This window comes from Eimeria necatrix, genomic scaffold (genome assembly GCF_000499385.1).
Source record: "Eimeria necatrix Houghton genomic scaffold, Enh_scaff18, whole genome shotgun sequence".
Taxonomy (NCBI): domain Eukaryota; phylum Apicomplexa; class Conoidasida; order Eucoccidiorida; family Eimeriidae; genus Eimeria; species Eimeria necatrix.
The window spans coordinates 121177-139373 of record NW_013652461.1 but is presented as its reverse complement, the minus strand read 5'-3'; the positions used below and the strand labels follow the sequence as shown (position 1 = coordinate 139373).

At 46.9% G+C, this 18197-nt stretch overlaps 2 protein-coding genes across 2 annotated transcripts; one reads left to right on the top strand and one right to left on the bottom strand.

Annotated features, from left to right (window-relative positions):
* Positions 1-6321: 6321 nt before the first annotated feature.
* Positions 6322-9131, top strand: ENH_00024630 (hypothetical protein, conserved; the record flags this gene model as incomplete). The annotated part of the gene is made up of 2 exons (XM_013579628.1): positions 6322-8452; positions 8845-9131. The coding sequence occupies 2 exons, from the start codon at positions 6322-6324 to the stop codon at positions 9129-9131; spliced, it is 2418 nt and encodes an 805-aa protein (XP_013435082.1).
* Positions 9132-16235: 7104 nt separating this feature from the next.
* On the bottom strand, positions 16236-17120 carry ENH_00024620 (hypothetical protein, conserved; the record flags this gene model as incomplete). Its single annotated transcript, XM_013579627.1, is given in 4 exon segments — positions 16236-16433; positions 16437-16693; positions 16805-16894; positions 17093-17120. Coding segments are annotated over 4 exon segments (573 nt in total).
* Positions 17121-18197: the final 1077 nt, after the last annotated feature.

Here is an 18197-nt window from a genome sequence, read left to right as displayed (position 1 = left end):
AAGATCAGTGACGGGGGAAGTCAGGGGGCTTCGGCTCTGCAGGCCGCGTGCATCTTACTCAGCCAGCTGGAGTAGGGCACCGACACATAAATTTACTACGGCTGATTCTTGGCATTCAGCATCGCACTCGTTCCTCCCAAATTTCTAACCTCGCAGATTGCATGTTGGTTGTGAGATGCACTTGGCGCTCATTATGGCTCTGGCGATATCGCTGGTAATCGCGCTGCCATGTGACACTGCTGTCCAGCGTTACTGATTCACACATGAGGCTCGAGATGACCGCTAAGAAGAAGTAAACGTGGATCCCCAAATGACGCCGCCAGAAAGTTTCAGGTCCTCGCACGAGCACCAGCTTTAATTGAGACAAAACGACTAGCATCAAGGGGTCAGCTTCATCTTTCCCGACGCCGTCAAGCTAATTCTTTTGTTTCCAGCTGATCTGAAGCGGGATATCTACTCGCTTTATTCGCTGCAGATACGCAAAAGCTGGTGTTACGGGAGAAGGACAGCCGTTGGCTTTTATACTCTATGTATTTTTGCCTACTGCACGGGAGGGAAGAAGTCTAGGAATACAGCGTTCTCGTGCATCAAGCGATAACTCTGTCCTATTACAGCAACCGTAGGCGACGGATCCGCTCAGCGTGTAGTGCGCGGCGCCTACTGCTGCGACTACGGTGTTTCCTGCCGCTCTACAGGTCTACATACTACACCTAGTATAGCCCCATTTCTCGGTCTCTATAGCTTTATTCCGTCGAAATACAACAATTCAAAAAGTGCCTCAAATCTGCCTCGTCGATTCGCTCCCTTCTGGGAGCAAACCTCCTAGACCGTAGGGGAGGAGGTCCGCATTGGTGCCGGCGCTATCGCCAGCCCCAGTCTCCACACAATTGCCGCACATTTCACGTTTTCATTAGAACTGACTAACGGCTTTTCTTATTTTTTTTCATATTAGGAGGGTCCTGTGCCCCTTCAGTGTCGCGGCCCCTTGCAGGTCGCTAGGTAGCTATCATCCCTAGGACACTAGCCAGCCCCATTGTAGTGCCTCAGCACTACACAGCGGAGGGTAGCTGTGTGGGCGGGGAAATATAGCTGATGTATCAAACACGCAGTGCATGCAGCGTTAGAATAGGGTAACGAAGGCAGAGTTCACTAGATTTACCTTTAAACACCCGATGGAGTTCTATATTTTAACACTGGATGAAATTCATAGGTATTACAGTTTTGCCAATGCCAGCATACTGCACTCTGCCGATAATTCATCCTTGGTGCGTTTCGCTGCCGAAAACAGTGCAGTCGTTTATCAGGACCGCGTAAATTGCTTTGGCAGCAGCAGCCTGGAAATGTACTCTGGCGGAGTTTATAAACCTGTTCGCGACAGTGCGGGGACAGGCATTGCCTTATGCAAGGGATGCATTGAACGTAGACTCTCAGCAGCTGCAGCCTTGGCTGCCGCGGTAACAAGCGATCCCACTATAACTTTCCAGGACATGTCAGACATCATATATTCCTTCTAAAGCAGTGCAGGCGCCTGATCATGCATTGTCGCTTGGTCTGCTCTACAAGGAGTCAATATAGACCACCGTGCAAGGCTACGTTTGCGCTGTTTGAAAGGAGAGTGTTCAAATCATGGATTGGGGTCGGACGAACTGAGGTTTCAAACTAAAGTTTGATGATCGTCTGAACACGACAGGCGTCGTTAGTGAGAGCAGATGAAATTACGTACCAGTTCAGTGTTCCAGTCGGCGCCTGATCGTGTATCCTTGCTAGGTCTGTCCTACAAGGAGCATATGATGTCTGACTTCCATTTGGGGAAATTTCCACAACACGCTGGCCGTGTGCATAGTATTGCGCCGCACGATCGTGGACAAGCCTACGGGTAACGACGTAGCACTCTGTTGCACATATAGTGCACCGTGTTATCAAAGTTGCATTCATGCGAAACATGCCGAAGAACAGCGTACGCGGTGGCATGAGCCCAGCAGGTCAGGAAGCATGGCACAGCCTTTAGGCTGGCCAATTAGCAAGAACGGACAATGGCCAAGCGGAAAAATTAAGATACACTCTGTGTTTGTCCGCATCGCTTTAAGAAAGTCTAATGCTGCACAAACTCGTGCTAATACGCTTGGACACGAATCACCTCCCTCACAACTTTGGCCACAGCGACGACTGTTACTGTTGGAATGCTCCTCATTTGGTGTAGGAAGGCTCATTAAAATGTCCTCTTTCTGCTAGTCTCTATGGATGTTTTTCACTAGTGGCCGGCTTCCGAACGTCACTTTGCTACCGTTTGGTCATTAACCGCAAATCACAGCAGTGTGGAAATTGCCAAGCTCTCAGCACCTTGTATCTCATCTTCGAGAATGCGCGCTTTTTGTCTCTTGGCGCAAACGTTTCGTCAAGCAGTGTGCTGCGGCTAGAAGGCCTAAATATACCGAGTCTCTTTCCTGATGCCTCATTTTCCACAGTGCTGACCTCAACTGCTGTTACGAACGCATCTCTGGATTCGTGCGACACCACAGCATCCATCCCTCTGGCCTCAAAGCACGGTGTTTAGGATTCTGGACTACCTCAGCAGGCGCTTCAGATGCTCTGCAGCGATGCGTCATGGTGTTGAGCGTGAGGACTTCCCGGCGTACGGGTCGTGTTCCTCGAAAGTGGGAAAATCTGCTGCTGGGATGCAGTTGACTTGAGTCTAGTTCTCAAAGTATTGATAGGAGTAAAATGAGAGCCTGGATTTCACTGGTCTTCAACGCTTTTCCACCACGAAACCGCCTGCCCATGCCTGCGCTAGGGAAGACGCGAGCAACCCGTTGGCTGTATGGTAGTATGGAATAGCAAGCACGAGTTTGTTCTTTGGCTTTCAGTCGACAGCTTTCAGCCTGCCTTTCAAGCAACATCTATTTTGTTTAGGTGCTATTGTAGTATGCTGGGATGGCTCGTTTTTGTTTGCACGACATTTTGCAATACTAATACCAACCTGCTATCAAAAGGTGTGCGGCGCAAGTCGAAATTAATTCTTTTCTAGCTCTGTAAGCCTGATAGCAGCCAATGTGTCTCAGGCAGTACTAAAGCATGCTAAAGCAAGCTCGTTACGGCAGTCAAGCATCCCGGACAACCTGTACTTAACTTCAGCCCGCGACACACTGCGGGCCGGCGAGGCGAACAGCAATTCACCGTGCGCAGCGTAAAATCTCTGTTTCCCACGAGACTGCATATAAACGCTTGTCTGGTCAATCGCTTTGGTATCTACGCGTATTCTGGCAGTGGTGTTAGAGAATCTATTCGGGGCGCTTCTGCTTTTAGAAGCATGGACTATCTGCGGGAGACCGCCGCTTGCCGGCAGCTGTGCGGGCTTCGCAAAATATGCAAGTTTTTCACGAGTTATCACCAACAGGTTGTGATTTCGAAAAGCGCTTAAATTGGACGCGGATTACTTGACTTGCACTTGCATCCTGCTCCCCACGAGACGGCGTAGCGGAGGCTCGCAACACTGTCCCGCGAAAACTACGTTCCCCACGTACTATCACCTTTTGTGAAGCAGCACAAATTCAAGGCGAAAAGTGTCCTTTTAGAGTGTAGTTGCAACTAAAAGACACGCTCTTCTTGGATGACAGATCACGTACCATTCACTCACTTCGTCTCCCTCGTTTACCGGCTTCTGAACACTTAGCTCTTTAACTAACGAAACCTCTGAGCGGGTGATCTGAAGGCGTCACACCAGATGCTCTTCAATGTGTGACCCTAGAAAGTCATTAAAGAGAATCATGTGGAAGACAATCAGAATTTGATCATACCCACGTACGCTTCAGCTGGCCAGAGCCTTCGTTCGCATCAAATCGCCAGTCTGCTTCGCTATCCATGAAGCTGATGTGGCAAGATAAGCTAAAGCTCTACGGCTTAAATTTTGAGTTATGCTAGTAAAAAATTATGGAACCAGATAACGCTGTCCGCTCGCGGGCAAGCTTGATATTTCCTCAGGAAGTGCCCTTCAGGAACTGCCTTCGAAAGTTCCTAGTCGGTGCTCGCGCATTATGATAGCAGTCTAAATCGCTGAAGCGCTGTCTGTTTCACACTGACAAGAGCGCCAACCGTAAAAGCAGAAGCACATACAACGCACGCGCCTAAACTTGGCGGAATAGGTAGAACACGGCTGAAGGTGCTGAAATTGCACGCACCTACGTGTGCCGAACCGCCGAAGTCTTTTGACAAAGGCCGAGTAGCGTGAATCTTAAATTCACGTTTATTCGCTGATAATGCGAAGCCAAGTTGGTGCGCTATAAGTTTTGGTGACACTAGCAAATATGGAAGACCGTAATGGAGAAGCATTCGATATCAACAGGAAGTGAACGCCTTCTAGGACTGATATTTTTAACCATGTTAGCTTCTGGGCATTTTCTCAAGTTCCCTTACAGAAGTGGCATCCTCCCCTATGGGTATTACTCTGATTTTACTTTGACAAAAGAGCTAATTCAACGGTTTCTCACAGAGGGATACCCCATGAAATGTTCGATTTTTTTTTACACGTCTTTATAAATAGACGCCGGAAACGCCCATCAGAAGGTAGAGTACCAGAATTGCATGCTGCCCAAGATATCTCTCTAATTCAATGTGCAGCATCAGAGTTGATTCGATGAAAAATGCACGCAAATGAAACAAATCAGATGAATTAGCAAACGTTCTGACAAAGGCGCAAGACAACTGATGGTGCTTCAGCACTCAGAGACAGACAGGCTACAGCCCTTTGCTCTCGACTCTGAACTTTGCGGTACGGGAGGTAAGGTAGTTCTGTGCGTTCATATCAGAGTTATTTTTTGTGTATGTCCGGTATTTGTAGAAATCTTCAAATGTAGGGTACGGCAGATATAGACTACAAACGCAGAGTTCTAATCAGTATTGGACTCAATCACAGAAACTGGCTTCCAACTCCCCTAACAGCAATGCGCAACGCAGCTTGAGCACGCTTTTAGACACTTCGTGAAGCATAGAGGAAAAGTGTCCGTAGAGCACCTTAGGCCTTGATTTTGAGCGTTCACGGAGGTCAGAGCCTGAGAACAGCTGGAAAGCGGCTGGAGGTTGGAACATTTGAACAGTGCTTACATCAACCAAAACGGTGAAATTTTGAGCCTATTGTTAAATTACTTTTGCCTGTAGCGAATTTTTGCTGCGTACAAGAGTATGGGTGTGCACGTAAGCAGCATCTAAAACTCAGAAAGATGAAGTCTTGTCAGCGAAGCGCGTGTGTTCGATCTTTCTTACACTTACACCCTGTAGAAACGCTTATTTGCAGTTTATAAATGGTAGGAAGAACGAGACCAAAAATGCTATGGGCTGGCAGAAATGGCTGGACGCAACTGAAATAGGGTCATTCAATGCCATACAGGCAAGAAGACAATATGTTAATTACCCCCGGGTGTTTTCGAAAGACGTTTGCAGCGGTGTTGGCCTTGTATTAATGTCGCAGAATCCTACGACTAACTTGTATGAACCAAGGCACGGGGCTAGGAGTAGTGCCCTGAAGAAGTATTTGGAGATGAACATTGAAGTACTCAGCTCATTGTGACCTAGTCTGCTTGTGACGGTGTTGTGAGACGGTTTCGTTTCAGGTACTGTCTTCTGTGAAGCAGGTGGCCCCATTTTGTACTTGCGAAATCATAGAAGAAGAACACTCGCCCAAGCGGTATGCCTATTCCTTTGAAGAAACTTTTAGATTTGTTGTATCATGGAAGAAAGCTTCCATCGAGAATGGCCTGGGCATAGATTCAGCGTCGACACCCGTTCTGTCAGCTTTACCTATGCAGATGAGTACCACCATACATATGAAGAGCTGTTTGCTCCTTTGCGGTAAATCTGCCACTGTGGAACGATCACCCAAAAAAGAAATCGTAGCCGATTACTGCATATCAGCATCGTGGGCCATTCACTAGCATTCAACCTTCAGTAGTGCTTGCATCTGGCGGGCAGTCCCACGGTTCATTTGGACTTAGCAAAAGCCCGAACTCGGCTACAATGCAACTTCACATGCATGCCTTTAGTATTTAGGACATTTCCGTTTTCCTTGGCTTCCACAATGCGTTTCTCCTCAACGAATTCACAGTATAGCACGCTAATTTTGGATCAAAGTTATTTGGGTTGTTTATTTTTTTAATTTTTGCTAGAGCAAAAACCATGGAGTATACGAGCAAACGCAAGGGGCTCCGTCGCGATGTTAGCCTTTATTGGCAAGAGAAATGGTGGCTGTTGCTTGACGGAATGCAGTTACTTGCTATTCTGCTTGCTGCATTTCAAGCATCGCTTCCGTACGGTTGGAATACCTGGGCACAAATGCTTGCACTGTTTCTACTAGACGTACCAACTGTTTTGCGGACTCTCTCCACTACAAACGTACTTGGCCCTTATCCATTAGATGCGTTTACAAGGGGGCTCGTGCTATTGCTGCTCATTTTGCTGGTTCTCGTAGCTGCAGCAGCATGGCCTCGCGCTGTCCATGCTTATGAGCTTTATCAGCGACGCCAGGAGCTAGAAAAAATAAAGAAAGAACAGGAAGCACAAAAACTTCGCAGGCCCTCGCAAGCGCGTCCCTCTGTTACAGCCATGCTAGCGCTTTCTTTTCAACGTGAATCCTCAACGTTCGTTGCACGATGGAAGAAAGCAGCCAGCAAAATCAGGTCTGCAGGCATCACTCTTTTTTATTGTACGCTAGGCGCAGCCACAAAGTTGAGGGCGGCAGTAACCTTATTTCTTCTCCCAGCATTTCTGGCCATTGAAGTACCATTGATCTTTTGTAGTGATCAAGCTGATGTATGCGATTCTACAGGATTGTTAATACTTAGGATAATATCCTTTGTAGGTGTGATCACGCTCTTTTCACACGCTGCTGCTGTGCTGCTGCGTGACGTGAGGGCCACTGCAGTGGCTAGACAAAGTAGGCAGCAAGAAGAATACCTCAAGCAGCGGGAATTGGAGTATCTCCTGTTCATAAACGATGACTGGATGGAGATAAAGGTCTGGCTAGTGTCTTCCTTTAAAGGCGGCCCATTTCGCAGCTACTTTAGGATATGGTTATTGCTTGTAAAAGCAGCTCTGATTGTCTTGTCATCCCTTCTGGGTCAGCGTAGCGACCTTCCACCTAGTGGTCTAGGATGGCTTGTGAGCTTCTTTGTCAAGCCTGCTTCGTCTTCGGTATCTACAGTTACCACGAGCTCACTTGGAGAAGCCATCAGCCAAAACCCATTAGGACAGGAGGCAAGAACGGCAGTAGGTGCGGCGGTGGCACTGCTGTTCTGCTTCTTGTCGATCGTGCGCTCACCATTTAGATGCCGCAGCAGTAACTGTTTGCATTACATTGTATTTCTTCATTTGGGGGGCATCAGCGGTATAGCTTTGGCTGCGGCAGGATCTGGAGCTAAAGCAAATTCATTTCTTCTGTACTCTAATCAGCACCTGCTTCTCGCAGTGGTGCACGCCTGCACAGCGGGACTAATTTTAACGCTGTTTGGTTTCTGCCTGATCCGGTGCTTCGTACCAACGGAAAGCCCCTTACTTCAGCAATATGAATTGATGATCGGCTGCGGCAATGACAGCAACAAAAGCAGCAGAAATATAGCAGGCAGTAAGGTGACAGTCCTTTCTTTCTTCTACAATGTCTGGCTTACGGTCAGTTCTTTGTGGGAGGGTTCCTTACTTCAAAAGTGCTGCGGTGGCAGTCAAGATTTCTGGAGCAGTAGTGGCAGCGATAGCGTGCTCGCAATCGGCGAGAAAGAAATACAGGAAAACGATTATAGCCTTCGGCCCTTTGAGGCTCCTTGGCCTACTAGACGTCAGCATGCTCGTTTCTGGATTCGTGTAGCTCCGAGACTAATAGAGCAGCTTGCTGTTTCAAACCTGTTGGTGCAGCGCTACGCAGTAACAGCGAAACAGTTGTTACCTGTACACTTGGTAAATACAGCATTTAGAGATCTAGAAGCACTTGTTGTACAGCATATTGGAGCAATCGAAGAGAGGGACACAAGACGCAGGAGCAGAAGACGTTGCAGTAAAAAGTCTATCGAAAAACAAGAGCAGTCCTTAGAGCAGTGGCTAGAAGAACTAAGGGCCAAAACGTCGTCAGCAGAGCCAACCGAAGGCGCGGAAGAGTATACTCATAAAATTTCTGACCAAACAACAAAGGAGCCAGTCGGTAGAGCGGAGCGTCCATCACAAGATGAAGGCTATGTTTTCAAGCAACAGCCGCAAGGGAGCGAGGAGAGCTTATGGAGCGTTGACAGCGCCGCAGCAGCAGCAGCAGACAGTGCTGCAGCAGCCATGCCCCACGCTTTGGCATTCCGGCACTTGGAAAGGGCTGCACATCTTTCAACGGTGTTCGGTACCGCAAACCTAAAAGAACTGCAAAACTTGAAGACAATAATCAGAGCCATTGAATGGACAGTTGCAGAAGTGTTTGAGAAAATGTCAGGTGAGAGACACCTGAGCGCACACGTGCGGTTTTACAAAGCAGTGAAGCAATGCCATGCTTAAAGTAACTCATTTCCGCTAGAGACACCTGAGTGCACACGTGGGGTTTTACAAAGCAGTGAAGCAATGCCATGCTAAAAGTAACTCATTCAGCCGCTTCAATGCTTTACCAGAAAGCAGTGTGACGAACTTCAGGAATATATCGAGCAACTCTTAATAGCACAGCTAACATCGAAAGCAGTGTGACGCACTTCAGGAATATATCGAGCAACTCTTTCAGGCAAAGTGCATGTGTAGCTTCTGTGGTTTTCCATGTATCGTCCATGAATGCTGCTGCAAGGATTGCTCAAGGCTAGTCCAGCGGTGTTTGAGTATGTGCCTACGGTGCCTCAGCGATTCGTGCAGCTGTAGCAGCAGAGTCGATATGGCAAGACAGTGCTCCTCCTACCCCAGAAACGCAAGCGCTGCTGCGTGAATTTGCAGCTCATTTAAATAAGCGAAAACGGCAGATGGCTTTGTTACAGCCAGTCAGGGAGAGAATACTTCTAAAGCTTCTTGCTCTTAGGTTTCTTACTGACACTCCCTCACAGCGGAAAAAACGAGAAGAGGAAAAGCGGCAGCAAATGGCACAGCTGTTTGGAGAAGAAAGCAGTATCATATTCTTCGCATCGGAAGATTAGAATTTGAAGACGCCGCCAAATAGGTTGAAGCACTTCTTTGCTACACAGTTCTCAGACAGAGAATTATGTGCACTTCATCGCCTTCGGTAACTCTTGCGAAGCACGCATAAGGGTAGGCACACCTAATACTCCCCCTTCTTTCGACGCTGCAGGGCATTATGTCCTTAGTGCTAGGCAGCCGTTGTATGACGCTGCTGGAAGTCCTACTACAGAGAAAACGCAGGGAAACCAGAGTGAGTCCACCATTCTTGAGATCGCTATTATCCATTAGCGTAAAGACACCACCAGCATACCGAGCAGAAACTCGGATACAAGTATTTTATTTTCCGAGGAAGGTTCCTCTCGGCAAAGTGGCAGACAGGCGCCTTGGCGCCTCTGAATTCTATTTTTGTCTTTTATAAAGTTTCATCATGCTTTAGAATGATCATTCCCTACTCACCTATTCACTTCGACGCCCTCTGTTTAGCCTCATAGTGCCCCCGTGACCTACCACAGAATCACATAGTGACTGTTTCTCGTAAATACAACGATACCAATGTAATGACCACCTATGATAACATGCATCCAATTGACAGACTGAAAAGCGCGAAGGGAAATGTTGCATCTTCATCACGTCACTTATTGAGCGCTACGTTGCTTGGGCTGGACTGACTATTGTTGATTCCTGTCCAGCACACTTTGTCATGTGAAACTCATTCTGGGTCTTCTGCTCATAGCCTGTTCAAAAGCTCATGTTTATTGTACTAGGCATGAGAACTGCGCTAAATAAGCACAGAAACTTCGATCTTCTAGAGTGCGGACCATGGGAAAAAGCCCTGGCTCATAGTAACCGAACTTGCACGCCTTATGCACTGACGCTTGGCCCATGCCTACGGAGCTCCTGCCTATGAAAAGATAGTTAGGTTGCTGGTACTTGCAGCGTCAAACTATATATAGTGGTTTTGTTTGAACCCTAGTCATGCACATGCACTGTGAAGCATAGCTGTGGTATAGACTGTGACTATTAATATCGCATTCCTTTGCGTCACACCCCTGCACTGGCAACGCATGAAGGCACCGCGTGACCTGCATGGTTTATGCACTATCTACATGCCAAAGGGGAAAAACGTGTTGAGCATGGCTGGTTTCCTGTGTATTTGGCTTTTGCCTTTTAGTTGTCTCGGAAGAGCGCCTATCCCTGGCTTTCTTTCGTCTGAAGCACCTTAGCGTACGACGCACGTCAGTCAAAAGTCATGGATGCTGGTTTTTCCGTTGAAATCAATGCGAAAAGCGTTTCAAAGCCTCTGTTTGCGCAGTATGGCACGTTACATTGCACGAATAACCCGTGAGATATTATGCCACTTTGTTCTGGAATCCTCCTTTAAGATACTCTATTTCCACGCTGAGACGAAAAAGCAAGAATAGTTTTCTTTGATTTGATTAGCGTCCTTCAAGGCATGTGGAAGTGTATATGTCTTGCGCATTGCAGAATGCTTATTTCTTTTTTCTGATATTCCGCTCGCGCCTCGGTACGGGCACGCGACCACTCCTGTGGAGGGAAAATAGCAGAGGCTGCCTTTCCAGGAGCGAAAATGTGCAGACAATCAAGTGCGCCACACGTTTTCGGCCGATTTCGTGCTTCCTACTAAGATTCCCCCGAACCTAAAAGCGTTGTGTGACCGAATGCTGCACGCTCAGCCGACCATCAGAGGGTTTTTACCTTCGATGCGTCGTCCTTCAACCATTTCCCTCTTAAGTCAGCGTCACTTGCTTGAAGCTAGAATTCTAGTTTAGGCTCTAAAGCTAATTGATATATGGGTGCCGTTCAATGCTGTTTATAAAGGCTCTAGGAGTCAACCCACGCCAAGAAGGAGTGATCACCGTGTCTTGCTCAACACATTAATGCATCCCAACGAGTTTATATTGATCAAATGCTCGATTACGGAGCTATGCCACAGGTTTGCCAGAGAAAGCTTATTAATTTCCCCCATGATATTGTCCAGTACATTATTGCGTCATAAGTCAGCGATGCTACGGGAAGGAATGTTGCGCATACTCTTAAATCATGGAAACGTTTCACTGTACTTTTTTTCCTTGAATCACATGCCGCGCATAAATGTATCAGCTTGTTAACTGCTTAATTCGTATTGCATGGATAAGACGGCTACGCTGCTCTGTGCACGCAGTTATGAAGCACTATCAAGGCAGGCTGGCTCCCCGTGTGTGGCTTCCAGTGGCCGCACCAGCGGAAGCGCCTGCGTATGAGTCCTTTCTGTATGACTTCATCACAGCTTCAGCAATTTCCGTAATTTAGAAGTGGAAGGCTCGAGTGCTCCTCTAAAGTAGTCTTTCGTAAGTTCCAGTCGACTGACAGCCCCATTGTAGTGCATAGGCACTACAGTAGTTCCCCAGTGAGCGTAAGGTGAGCCTATAGTGACCTATTTCGTGGACACAATGTAATGCAATATTGGTGTTACGTCAGATCAACTAGGCAAGAGAGAGAGCCAACGAGTTATAAGCGTCAGTTGACTAGGAGCACCAATCAGTTAGGAGCGGCAACCGGCTAGGAAAGCCAACTGCCTATCACGGCTTTCAGGTTGACTGAGTCGACGAGATGCCAACCCACCTTGAGAGGTCAGGCGTGGAGGACAGATCCTTTCGAGTCATCTTTTCATGGAAGAATTGACTAGAAACATGACTTGAAGATAATTATGTTGATATAAGGAATGTTCGCGTGATCTGTCTGGATGCTTTTGGAAAGAAACACTTGGGCCTATACGTAGTGGTAGTGGTGAGTCCGCTGCTGCATTACACGGACACAACTATCTGTTTGTTTTCGTTTTGGACATAGCCTAGCAAATAGCACATCAGAGAAACAGTGAAGCCTACAATATGAAAAATCTTGCGCTCAGTATTTATAGGTCAGTTCCTTCATTCTTTTGGGGCCCAACAGTCAATAGTTGACCTAATGAAGAAAAGCGAATAGCTGAGCTGATCAGAATTACACTGTGGTGAAACGTACGCTAGCGCACTAGTGCTGAGGCCTATGTTTCTGGCTTTGCGGGGACCCTGAATCGCGACGGATACACATCAAGGCACCACCAAATTCAGTTTTCTTTACCTTTATGAGTTATCTAATCTTCCTACAAACTAATGCAAATACAAGCAAGAATTAGGAAGGGCCTTTGAGGCTTAGCCAAGCCGAGAGGATGCTGTGGTACTAGAATGTTCTGCGGAGCCAGCCTCAAAAGGTTGCAAAATTTGTTATTAGGGAAGTACTACTAACGAAAGCAAGTCGTTGTTGTAGGCGAGGCCGAAGGCCCTCCCCAAGCAGCTGAGCGTTTCGGTCTGGTAATATTACCGCTGAAGCCGGCTATAGTACACTGCGTTCTCAGCAGCGACTACGATGCTGCATGGCTCACAACTTGGGCGTTCTATGAAACCCTCTCTAATACCGACGCATCGGTCGCATAACGTCTGCCAATTTATTAAAAAGACCGTTTCGTTTCCAGTTCTCAAATGCACATTTCATAAAAGTCGTTCCTCATGGTTCTTGCTGTGTTGGTCCGGTGAGGTTGTGACCCGCACCGGTGCCAGTGTTGTTGGCAGCCCTTTCTAGTTTATACACGTTTTTTAGCTACCAAATTGCTTTTCTACTTCGCTAGTAAGATGTAACAGTGCTCAATCAGCGTCTCAACGTCTTGACCGCTTATAGGTCATCAGTCAGCTATCCTCTATAGGTCACCATCAAGAACTATTGTAGTGCCTGGGCACTACACCGGTTGTGGCATGTACATCAACAGACACAAGTGGGCGCTCAAGGAGAGGAGAGACAGCAACAACGTTAATGAATAAGTTCATTCAAGGGTCTATGCGGTGTTCTGAAAATCTTAGACATGTGTGTATCTTTGTAGGCTGTCAGGGTACCAGTGTACGGACAAGGCTGGGTTTAGCTTACTATTTCCGTCTGAACACAGAGAATGGTCACGAATTATCCCAAAGTGCCTGCAGTAGATTGATGAAACGTGATAGACTGGGGAATGGCAGATTACTTGAGTCTGTTTGTCTCCTTTGCTTCATATACTATTACTCCTTCTACTGCCCGCTGGAAAGACACCCCAAATCGTGAACTCGGGCTTTCCATTTTGAACACAAACATGATCTCTGCTGATTTAAATCGTGCCTCTGCTGTATATAGTCGTGCGTAGAACGCCGTATAGCTACTGTACGGAACGTATATCGAGAAGCTAGAATCAACTAGAAGGATCAAGAACGCTTTGAGGAGAGGCAAACAATATGCAGCTTATGTGAAAGCTTCTATTTCTGTGGGTGACAATGTTGGCAAATGGCGAACAAGTCCGGCACGTAGTTGTTCCCTGGCCTCTAAAATTAATATGCGCTTCAATAGTAACAATAGCTAGTAAGTAGTAATGCGTTCCTTGCACAGACACCTAGCCAGCGCGTTTTCTGCAGCGTCTTCTACCCTCACGTGCAAGAAAATGCAATATAAATTGTTGCTTTGCTTAAAAGTAGTTACATAAGCGAGACCTACGATGTCGACCTTGTGGGCATCAATCCTGTTAAATTTCTGTTTGCAACTGCTTTTTGATCATTTCCTGCCAGAATAGCCTTTGGTTTTTCATACTGAGGTTTATTATGTTCTCTCCGTATCCAGTCGCCTGAAGTTTCTTTATTTAGTGGGGCGCCAGCTTTTTGAAGTACAACTAGTTGCTGGGAAATACTGATTTGCCACAGCTCCAAGAAGAACGTTACAAAGCCCAGCTCGAGCGCTGTATAGACTTAGTCAATACAGGAGGCGATTTTCCTGTAGACGCAGCTCCCTGTTGATAACATGTTAAAAGTAAGGACCCAAATGCTGAGGCTGCTCAACCATGCGAGAGTGTGTTGTGAACAAGTAGACAAAAGACTAGTAAAAGGTAAAAGCCCAACGATATGTTGTAGCCCCATTTGAGGATGGTCGTTAAAACACTTCTGATCTTGGCTATCCGTGCATCTCTTCCTTTGGTTTGAATGTGACCTTCCGGCACGCTGGCCAGGTGATTGACAGCTCAGCCTCTGGTTTTTCAATACGTTAAAATCAAAGGTCTCTTTTTTTCGTAATTCTCTTGCTTGTTTAAACATTTCGCCTTCCCTTTTCTCTCCCAAGGCACAGCCTTTGGGAAGTGAGAGTCTAGCTCTTGCTGTGTGTGCGAATGCCTCGAAATATTTTATTTCCCAGGTCTGCAGAAATTTAGCCCTTAACATAGTGCTTGTTTTGGGAGCGGGAGCACAGAAACATGCAGCCTGTCGTCATACAGCGAAATAATATTTCCCGCGGGCCTGCAGAAACTTAGTCTTCCACAGAGTGCATGTCTCGAAAGCACAGAAAGGTGCACCCTGTCTTGTTCTTGACTGCAACGGCATTCGCACTTATTTTGCAAATGCCCTGCCTTTCCACTCCCAAAATAACACGGGCTTCTGGGGTCATGTGGGTCATACGTGTAATGTTTGCTCGGTTGACTATATCGTCCTATGGAAAGGAAAGTTAAGCGTAGCATCATCTTCTTTCTATATGATCATTTTTGACGCTAAAATGTGACTAAGAATTCAGATTAAACATTCTAAAACATGAAAATTCCATTATGTTACGAGGAGAGCTAAACGGATGCGCACTGGTCAAGGCGTTCGCCCATCTGTGTGCACGTCAGCACCGTTAGGGATCCTTGATGCGCTAATCTGTTACAGATGATCACGGAAGGATTACAGAAAAGATGTCGAGTAACCCTCGGTCTTCGAGCATTGAAGTCCTGTGAAGAGAATTGCTTAGTCTCTTTTGGAGCAGTTACTTTTAGGTCTGGTCTCAAAGCATGCTTTGTTTCTACGAAATGGCCTGGCGAGCGGTGTGCAAGGAAGGTAGAGAGTCCCTTATTTTGGTACTTAGGAGGCTTCATTGCCGCATTATTTACTCATCGGTGATCAACTGAATTCGACGAAAGTTCAGCGGTGATTAGAGCTAAAGAAATCTTGCTTATGTTGTCAAACTCCGTTGGAATAGATGCGCCGTGCCAAATTCTGTTATCAAAACTTCTCATTACTTAGCGTGCTTCGGCATAGAGGGTCATGGTATGCTGCCCCCCGAAAAAAATACATTCACAATTCCAGGATATCACAACAATAAAACTGATGACTTCTCTACCGTGAGCCACGGAACAACATTAAAGACCTTGGGCGCTGCTCAGTCATTGCATCCCTTGCGATTTTAACTGTGAGGGTAGGCGGAGCGAGATCAGTTTTTGTATTGCTTTTAGGGCCGTCTCTGACGATTTCCAGCACAAAGAAGAACCATTGAGAAATCGCCGCTGCACATAGATGTAAAACGAGGACAGTAATGGCAGGCAGTTGTACAGGCAGCCATATTCATTTACTTCACTTAAGAACGTAGGCAGTTTGCTGTCTTGTCACTCTGAGTCAAACTTCCCAAGAATGCTAAGCATGTCGTGAAAAGCCTCTGCTAAGCAAACCCAGTTTGTACACCTTTGCAGGCTATGCCTTTTACAGGTTGAGTCACTCACAATCTTAGATGTCGATGTAGCCTGGGTATGGCTTTCACGTCGTTGGCGGCTCGTCGGACACGAATGAGCTGGCTGTTGACAAGTTGAGACTGCTGGCAGCTTTGAAAGCAACAAACACGAAAGAGGCAGTAATCTAGGAATCGATGTGTTACAATCAAGTGCGACGAGATTGTTGCCAAGAGCGAAACGCGCCGATTCGCTACTGCAAATATATTATATCAAAATATCACCTCTATTTAATCTGATTCATGGTAAGTTCCTCTCAGGATGTGTATCTCTTCGATAAAAAGACTTACTACTCTGTCGTGAGAGGGGTTCAGCCGTCTGTGCCGCCTGCGCATACAGTTTTGACGATTTGTGGTCCCACGAGGATCTACAAGGTCGCAAGGGCTTTACATCCCATTTGGGTTAGCGATGAGAAAGCTCGCAAACCTTAACATCTGCGAATCGTCTCACCGCCCTTGAGGACGGTGGGACGATTCGCAAGACTTTTAGTGCTAGCTGTGGTCACGAAAACATATTTCTAACAGAGTTACTAATCTGCTCAGTGATGTTAGAGTTTCTTTAGCCTGAAGGAATGCCTGGAATAACTCTGTGAACTCTGATATTTGTCTGACTGCGCATCAGCAGCCCCTCTGATACCAGCTAGGATTCTGTACTGCATCTTCGAGCTATTGTGTGGAATCTGGATACTTAGCTTCAGTTGATCGGCAAATGCTTGGATGTTGCCAGCCCCACAGGAGGGCCCCGTTTACACGACGAGCAAATGGTGCCGCATGCTCACTTTGCTCATGAGTCCATCAATTGCCACGACTGGCGTTTTATTCCTGAGAATTGGCTTGGGGGTTTCCCGACACTGCCCGAGTTCCTTTGTCTGGAATTCCCCATCGCGTTCTTTGTGAGATGTGCACTTGACTGCGCAAGTCCGTTCATTTTTTTGTTGACGCAGCGCCTTTACGTCTTCTGAATCAAACCACTGAAGGGCTCGCTGCGAGCGTCTTGCCTTTCGCACTGCGTATTACAGCCCGCAGCACCAAAGATATATCATAACAAATGCTTTGGCCTGAAACTGATATACCAAGCGGTCTGTAAGCAAAATACCACTGGCTATCATCAAATCACCTGTGTGAGTAGGAAGGCCACATATAGGCAAGGTAGCGTTAAGAAATGTGTTGTGCACCAGAGTGCATTCAGCATCTGTTGCTGGGATTGCTGCGAAAAAGAGTCGCAATCATGCTTTTTATGCCCATGCCCAGTGCTGCTCATGCAACCAGCCATGGTTCGCGGGAAAAGACAATGGCGACACAGCGCCTCTTACTCTGCCACAGAGTTTCTCAAGAAAGCGGCTTACGCACTGCGCTGCTGATACCACGTTCAGCGAATGCTCTAGAGTAGTAGTGCTTAAATTGCCCGCAGATATGTCACTGGCTTTGCTCATGGTATGGCGGTAGCGCTAGTCTTACTAATTGGAAGGTGCTCAGGTGCCTTCTCACTTGTTTGTTCTACCGCCATGTGTCTGGTTGAGAAGTTACCATGCAAATGACCGCTCAAGGAACAGAATTTTGCTACTTACTTCCAGAAAGAGACTGTAATAGGGAACGTTGTTTCTCTGTAGATTCCAACAATTCCATTGCATCTTCTCGCGGCTGGAGTGGCGGCCTTCGGCTCGACAAAAATTTCAAACAGAGGCCGAGAGACCACTTAAACCTGGATACATTATATTTTGCAGAAAATGGGTCGCATTATTAGCGTATTTCAGATGAATATTGTAGAGGGGGGGTGCTACAACGAAGAAAGAGCCGCTGCACGTGGATTTACCGGCTCAACTCTAAGCATTTTAGTTTTTTGTCGAATTTCATTTCCACAGCACGATGCCCCTTTTCAGTGTGCATTGAACAAAAGCAACATTGACGACTGCTGGCTGCACTGACACAAGTTCGTACACAGCCAGAGTCGGTGATAATAGCAGGCCTCAGGATTCCTCGTACTTCACGACAAAATACGCCGTTGCAATTTCTGCTGCTGGGGAAAGGTCGCTTGACGACTGCAGCAGGCAGCTCCCGCCCTGATCAATAGCTTCGTCTATGAATGCAAGAACTTGAGCAAGATGCTGCAGGTTATGCTCAGCAGTCTCCTGTTGACGAGGCACAATTGAGAAAAATATTTAGAACTGATCTGTGGACACTAAAGTTATATAAGATAAAGACAGAGCTAAACGCCGACATGGCACGTCGTACAGCGAAATGCTTTCTTGGAGAAGCGGAAGAAACGTTCTTAAGCCATACCGCATCGCGCGTAGCCCTTAGGGGTTGCCACTGAATGCTAAGGCTGCGGAATGGTCGCTCCAGAAGTGAATCTCTTGCCGTCACTATTACCTGAGATGCTTGGAAGGGCTGGTGAATATGCTCATTGATAAAAACAATGTGGGATACTTTATTTGCTCTCAAAAAGCCCCTGTCAACAGCCGCAGAACTTAGAGAAAAGAACAATCCATCCTTCAGTCGGAACGGTCCAG